This window comes from Neomonachus schauinslandi, chromosome Y, assembly GCF_002201575.2.
Source record: "Neomonachus schauinslandi chromosome Y, ASM220157v2, whole genome shotgun sequence".
Classification (NCBI taxonomy): Eukaryota; Metazoa; Chordata; class Mammalia; order Carnivora; family Phocidae; genus Neomonachus; species Neomonachus schauinslandi.
This window is the reverse complement of record NC_058420.1, coordinates 50674-58394: the sequence shown is the minus strand read 5'-3', so window position 1 is coordinate 58394 and position 7721 is coordinate 50674. Positions and strand designations below refer to the sequence as shown.

Sequence of the window (7721 nt, the reverse complement as noted above, 5' to 3'; positions counted from 1 at the left end):
GAGCCACATCCTCTTCTGACTGAGCCAGCCGGTTGCCCCTAAAATGTTGAAATACATAAAAATAAAACAAAACTTAGTGAATGTTATGGGATGCAGAGGCACAGTGCTTACTTGGAAATGTGTTGTGTTGAATGCATGTATTTAGGAAGAAAAGTCTAATATCAATAATTTACATTCGCATCTCAGGAAATATAAATGCTAGATCAAATTAAATACATTGTAATGAAAAAGAAGAAAAGAAGATTGGAATAATAAAAATTAGAGGAGAAATCGTGAAGTCAATAGAGAAAATCAATAACATGCAAAAAAAATAACATATTCTTTGAAATTAGGTGATTGGGATTAAGGAGTGCCCTTGTTGGGATGAGCACTAGGTGATTTATGGAAGTGTTGAATCAGTATATTGTACACCTGAAGGTAATATTACACTCTGTGTTAACTGAGTAGAATTTAAATAAATACTTACAAAAATGATTAGTGAAATTAATAAAACTCTAATCAGGCTAATATAGTAAAATGTGAGAGAGAAGACACAAGTTATTAATAGCAGAAATAAAAGAGGGGACATGATTACTGCTCCCATTGAAATTAAAAGGATAGTAAAAGAATATTATAAATAACTCTATGGTGAGAAATTTAATAATTTAGTGGAAATGGGCAAATTCTTTGAAAGACACAATTTGCCAAAACTCATTAAGAAGGAATAGACGAAATGAATAGGTCTATGTCTATTGAATAAATTGAATAAATAATTAATAACCTCCCAAAACAGAAACACAGGCCCAGGTGGGTTCCCTGGCAAATTTTATTAAACTTTGAAGGAACAGATTAAATTAATTATCTACAATTCCTTTCAGAGTATAAAATTAACTGAAACATTTCTGATTCCTTCTGTGATATCACCATTACCTCATTATAATTCCAACAATGACAGAAAAAAAACTACACATCCGTGTCTCTTATGAACAGAGATGCAAGCAGCCTCAAAAAATTATTACACATTGAATGCAACAATGTATAAAAAGAATTATACACCACAATGATGTGGATCTATTCCTGGTATGAAAGATCGATTTAACATTCCAAAATCATTTAATGCAATTCATTACATCAACAGACTAAATCATAAAATAATCACCAGTCCATATTAATACATGAAATCCATTGTACAGTATCTGATACCCACTCAAAAATTAAAACTCTCGGGGCGCCTCCACATCAGGCACCCTGCTCCATGGGAAGCCTGCTTCTCCCTCTCCCACTCCCCCTGCTTATGTTCCCTCTCTCGCTGTGTCTCTCCCTGTCAAATAAATAATTAAAATTAAATTAAATAAAATTTAAAAACCTCTCAGTAAACTGGGGCAATAGAGGTAACAGTTCAAATTGAAAAAAAAAAATACCTACAAGAAACTTCCTGCCAAATTTATACTTAATGGTAGGAAACTAGAAGCCTTCCCACTAAGATCAGGAACAAGGCAGATATGTTCCCTCTCACTGCTCCTTTTCAGCATTGTGCAGAAAGTAGTAAGAAATACAATTAGACAAGGAACAGAAAAGAAACGTATATAAATGGAGAAGGAAAAGTTAAAAACGCTGTTGTTCATACTTGAGCTATTTATTGGATAGAAAACCCAAAAGAGTTGACAAAAGCACTCGTGAAAATAATAGGTAATTTACCAAATTTGCAAGACAAAATTTTAATATACCAACTGCAACCCTGCCGTATGCCATCAATGAACAAGTGTAATATGGTATGGAAAACACAATATCATTTACATTAGCACTAAGGGGGAAAAAAAGAAAAAAAGGAAGAAAGAAAATTGTTGGGTACAAATGTAATACAATATGTACCAGATCTCTATGGAAAATGGTACAGAATTCTGATGAATGCAATTAGAACCGAATAAACGATGAGATGTTCCATTTTCAAGGATAGGAGAACTTAATGTCGTGAAGATATTCGTTCTGTTTGTTTAGATTTATAGATCTTATGAAATAGCAATGAAAATTCCAGCAAGTTATTTTGCAGACATTGACAATGTGATTATATACTTATGTGGGAGAAAAAAGACCTAAAATAGCCAACACTATATTGAAAAGGAAGAATGTTGAAAGATGAGTGATATCCAAATTCAAGATTTTCTACAAAGCTGCATAAATCATGACTGGCTGTCTGGTGTGAGAATAAATGAAGACATCAATGGCAAAAAAAAAAAAAAAACAAAGACAAAGAAAAAGACTCACATGGATATAGTTAACTGACTTTTCTCAAAGAAACAAAGACAAGACAATGAACCAAATATTGTCTTTTCAGAATGACGCTGGGACAACTGGACATCCTGATGTAAATAAAGAAATTAATTAAATAAATCTAGAAAAACACTTTGGGATTGGGCTGGTTCAGGTGCTCCTTTGGGTGCATCCAGACTGGGTGACTCTAGCCTTTGAGGGCAACTTCAGAATCCAATACCTTGTCTTGGCGTGCTCTTGCCACTAGATATCTGTGTCCAGGGCCATACAGCCATGCATCTAGATGCAAAGGTCCTCTTCATCCCACGTCTGCACTGGGTTCTAAATGCTGTCTGGTAAGCCAGATTCTGGGGCTGAGAAGAAAGAAGAGGAACACCAGGAACTCACCATGACTCTAAACAGGTTGCGCCAAAGAGAGATAAACTTTCAATCAGCAGCAAACTGGCTTCCCTAAGCTGCATAAAAGGCCAGAAATCATGAATCTGATGACTGGATGGAAACCCAGTGGGGAAGCACACTGTTCTATGATGGGGGAGGGAAGCGAGCAGTGCTTATGAAGGAGGTGCAGAATATGCTTTGCATCGTAGGACAGAAGACGGGTTCAGTCTAGTCTAGACGCAAGATTCTCTTTTTCCCTCATGATAAGGAAAGCTAGCAGAAAGTTTATTTAAACCACTTCTTGATCTTCAACTTCTTTTGATAATATACTGGAGAAACTGAAAAACAAGTCCAAGCTGATACATATATACACAGCTTTTAATAATGTAAATACAACAGCCACATGTTAATCCACTCTGTACTGCTTTAAGTTAATATACACCGTAAAAACATGTGTTAGTTGAGGTGGCCTTTTTCTTTTTTTCTCTGAACAGGAATGTAAGTGTCTATTTCACTAGAAATGACAAGTTTCTTTGTTTGTTTTGTTTTGTTTTTATCCAATGAAAAGTGAAATATAAGACAAGCTGATGACAAAGTATTTGTCTTCTACATCAGGCATTTTTATTTTCAAATATGATCCTCAACAACCCTCCCCAGCTAAGTCCTAGCCTGTTACAGGAAGGCTTGAAGTCAATATGTGACACTTTAGTTCCAGGGAGAGGCTTTTCTGGTCGCTTTTCTGTTCAGAGAGTTGCTGCTATTCTTCTCTTCGACATCCTGTTGAGTTCATAGATGTTCAGAATGGTTTGATCACTATCTAGCTTAATTCCTAGGACCAGAAGAAATTTAGGCCTCCTATACCTCTGCCATCTTGCTCTTCCCCTGCAATCTATCTTCTGTAGTGATGGTTCTATTATAGGACTCAGTCTGTTTTCTTTATTAAGTTATTTTCTTCATTGTTGATTTCAAGTGTTCTTTGTATATTTAGAACACAATTGTTTTTCACATGTATCTTTTGTAAAGACATCCTTTTTTCAAGATTTTCTGAGTCTGGAGCTTGCTGTTTATTTTTGAGTTTTTCCTGTCAGAGATCATAAGATTTTCATTTTAATAAATTGCAGCTTATCGATTTTTTTTTTTACAAATAACGTATGCCTCAGGATTGGAGCCGGCCTGGCTTGTGAGCTCTGCTGAGGAGCTGGAGGTGGGGCTGCAGTTACCTCCACGTCTGCCCCTGGTCCCTGTCCCCTCAGGCATGGTGTGTGGGGAGACATTGAAAGAGCCCAGGGAGTTCGAGCCCAGGCTGTGGAGTCCTGCTTCCCCAAAGTGGCGGTGCTGCACCCCTCTGCCCAGCCCCACTCCAGGTCAGGCCCCCCGGACACAGAGATGCCACTGCTTCTCCAGAGCAGACCCCACCACCAACGCTGCAGCACCCCACCCTGCCCCACAACAATCATGCCTTCCAACACTAGAACAAACTGTTCAGAACATAAAACAAGAATATAGTCCTTATCAGAGGTGGAGACATTTAGAAGCTGTTCTGAATCAGAGTGAAGCTTGTACTTCGGAAAGTCAGCCTCATTCCTCAGCACTCACAGCCCCTAGTTCTCCAGGTTCCTCCGGGATGAAGAAGGACCAGCCCTCTTTTCCCCTCCAACAAGTCAGAATAATATGTGAGCATGTCTTAAAAGACTATGAAGAGAAAATTCGGGAGGAGTATGAGCAAATGCTCAACACCAAACTAGCAAAACAATATGAACCTCTTGTGAAATGCACATATGATCAGATTATGTGACGATATGGGACAAGGCCAACAAGCTATGTGTCCTGAAGCTTTCTTGCAACTTGGCATCCTGCGAACATGGAAACGTTTCTTCAGGTGCATTTCATACAAGTTGGAAGACCTTAAAACTTTCTGGTTGCCACAAGCATAGCTTTCTTTTCTGCTCATCCAATAAACAGCTGTGCCCTACTGTGATAGATTTTCCAAACAAAAATACCTGGAGCAGCAGTTTAGCAAAATATGCCCTCAGTGGCACTCAACAAATGGGGTTTCCCCAAGCACGGTTCTGTAAGAAGTGTGTGTGACTGTGTGTGTATATGTTTGTGTGTGTGTGTGTGTGTGTGTGTGTGTATTTTAAGTTATTATGTATATTGTGCAAATATTTTTTTTTGATCTTGGGGCTTCTGGCTGTGAATTTGATGCATGACAATTATAGTTAAAAACATTTGCTTGGTCTACAGAAGATCATTAATGTTTTGTGACCATATAAGTTGTCACGGTGGATTGTTTTATGTTGTAGGTGTTATTGTTAAATACAGGGGCTCTTTCCAGGTACAGAATATGAATCATAAGTTAGGATGGACATTAGGTGTGATTATGAGGACATAGCAAAGGTCCGTGGTCCTAGGTCTTCAAATATGTGGTGAGGAATTAGGACAAACTGGAGACGGGCCGTTTGACACATGGACTCTGCCTAGCCATGTTGAAAAATACTTTGATTCCAAGCCTTGAAATACCCATGTGGAGTCTGTTCTCACCTCATTCACACAGAGAGCTTCTGGAAACAGAACCACTAAAAAGAAAAGGTCTCCCTGCAGCAGGAGCATCAGGGTTTGCTTGGGAGCATGACACAGGTGAGCGTGGGGCTGGGCCAGCCCCTGGTGGCACTGCTACTTGGGAGGAGCCCCTCTGCCTTTGTATCAGTTATTAAAAACAGAATTTGGACCCTTTGGTCAGGCTCCCCCAAATTCTTCTAAGAAGTGAGCATGTTCAACGGCTTGAGCTTTGTTTTGGCAACCCCCTGCCCAAAGTTGCTTATGGACTGTTCTTCACCTTGTTTCCAAGGCTGTGTAACACAAAGTAGCCTCTGTTTTGAGGAGGTGGAAGTTAAGTATACATTTATTTTTGACTGTGACTTGTTTAGGACCCCATTTTACAAAATACCTTGTTTCCTTTATTATTGTTTCTGGAAAGGAAAGTTTATTAAAATTGTCCTAGTTTGAATAGAGAACAGTTTTATTAATTAGGGCTTATTTTGAAAAATTCTGAGTTTAATTCAAGTGTATGCCAGTACCTTCCAAAGTAAGGTAATATTCAGAGACAGTGTTCTTATCACATGGCTTAGAGAAATTCTGGAATATTCTTATTCAAAGATTCCTTATTAATGAATGTCTTTGACTTAAATTTAACCAAAAACTGCAACATTATTCTTTGTACATTTTCATTATATACTGTTAACAAGCTTAGTTGCAAACAAATAAAATACTTAAGCTATTTGTTAAAATAATAGTAAGAATTTAGGCCTCAGGACCTATGGCTGTCATTGGTGAAGCGCATGATACTTGATCTCAGGGTTGTAAGTTTGAGCCCCATGTTTGGTGTAGAGATTTCTTTTTAAAAATCTTTGTAAATAATTTATGTGTTCATATTGTATCTAATGTTCATTTTCACACTCGACATCATCTAGCTTTCTCCGATGTTATCATCTACACACTTGGTAGTTTTACATTTTACATTTAGGTCTACAGTGCATTTTGAGTTAATTTTGGTGAAGGATATAAAGTGTTTTTCTAGATTTATTTATTTACATCAGGATGTCCAGTTGTTCCAGCGTCGTTTTTTTTTTCTTTTTTTTTTTTGGATGGGCCTAAATAACTCCGAGGAAGTGTAGACCAGTTATGGTTCCTACTGTGGTCTCAGGCCCTCCCCAGCCTTGCTGCAGGACAAGATTTGAGAAGGGAATTTTGTCCTTTGTGTCAACCTGGTGCCTGTCCTTAATTTACTGATTCGTTCTGAGACCCACAGCACTGGTGTTTTAATCCTGTTTCTGTCATTAACCATGTGATTTTGGCCAAGCCACTTTATCTTTCTGGGCTTCAGTTTCTTTTTCTGTAAGAACAAAACAAAGATTGGACTAGGTCCTCTAAAAGCCTCTCCCTGGGACTAGAGTGTCACATATTGACTCCAAGACTTCCCGTAACAGGCTAAGACTTAGCTGGGGAGGGTTGTTGAGGATCGTATTTGAAAATAAAAATGCCTGATGTAGAAGACAAATACTTTGTCATCAGCTTGTCTTATATTTCACTTTCATTGGATAAAAACAAAACAAAACAAACAAAGAAACTTGTCATTTCTCGTGAAATAGGCATTTACATTCCTGTTCAGAGAAAAAAAGAAAAAGGCCACCTCAACTAACAAATGTTTTTACAGTGTATATTCACTTAAAGCAGTACAGAGTGGATTAACGTGTGGCTGTTGTATTTACATTATTAAAAGCTATGTATATATGTATCAGCTTGGACTTGTTTTTCAGTTTCTCCAGTATATTATCAAAAGAAGTTGAAGCTCAAGAAGTGGTTTAAATAAAATTTCTGCTAGCTTTCCTTATCATGAGGGAAAAAGAGGTAGGACGTGTGGAGAAGTGAATCCGAGGTAATATTTGGGTAGATAGACGGTGGGGGAGGGGGCCTCCATCATCCGCTTCTGGCAAGTGATAGAGCACCCGAGCACAAAATTGGAACTTTGAGTAGTCTGCTTCGCCGAGGGACGTTGCTGCAGTGGTTAAGCGGGGGGGTGGAACCCTTGTGGGACAGTGTGGTCTCAAGACCCTCGGAGTCACAGAAAGACTGGGGGTGCCTGAGTGTGGCCGAGCTCCCAGGTAGCAGAGCGGGGAAGCCGGCTGCAGAGACAGAGCCGAGGAGTCAGCTCTCAGCTCAGGGTTGCCATAAACTGTGATCTGGGGCACAGTCGGGCCACTGCTCCTCCAGCAGGGACCCAACAAGTGGCAGCTCCGGGGAGACTCCCCTTCTTCCCCTGGGAGGAGCGGCGCAGGAGCCACCTCAGGAATCTGCTGGGGTCGGAGACTCCACACGGGATCATGTGTCAGTGATAGATATGCTCCGTCACAGGCCGAGTGATCACGGGGTGCAGCCAGAGACTGGGGAGATGTGAGTGATTGACTGCTTTTTTCTGGGGGCTCACTGAGGAGTGGTGCCCTGAGTTCTCGGCTCCTCGGGGCGGAGATTGGGAGGCCGCCATTTTCACTCTCTGTCTCCAAAGCTGTACAGAAAGCTTGCAGGGAACAATAGCT

At 39.6% G+C, this 7721-nt stretch overlaps 1 protein-coding gene across 2 annotated transcripts; it reads left to right on the top strand.

Moving 5' to 3' along the window:
* The first annotated feature begins 3883 nt into the window (after window positions 1-3883).
* On the top strand, window positions 3884-4423 carry LOC123323595 (akirin-1-like). Of its 2 annotated transcripts, XM_044912028.1 has the most exons (2): window positions 3884-4241; window positions 4374-4423. In XM_044912028.1, the coding sequence occupies exons 1-2, from the start codon at window positions 3884-3886 to the stop codon at window positions 4421-4423; spliced, it is 408 nt and encodes a 135-aa protein (XP_044767963.1). The 2 variants fall into 2 exon arrangements, with proteins under 2 accessions (XP_044767963.1, XP_044767962.1); XM_044912027.1 differs by having other exon boundaries at window positions 3884-4423.
* Window positions 4424-7721: the final 3298 nt, after the last annotated feature.

Coding starts and splice junctions, on each gene's coding strand:
- LOC123323595 (XM_044912027.1), top strand. CDS start 3,884: ATGGTGTGTGGGGAGACATTGAAAGAGCCCAGGGAGTTCGAGCCCAGG.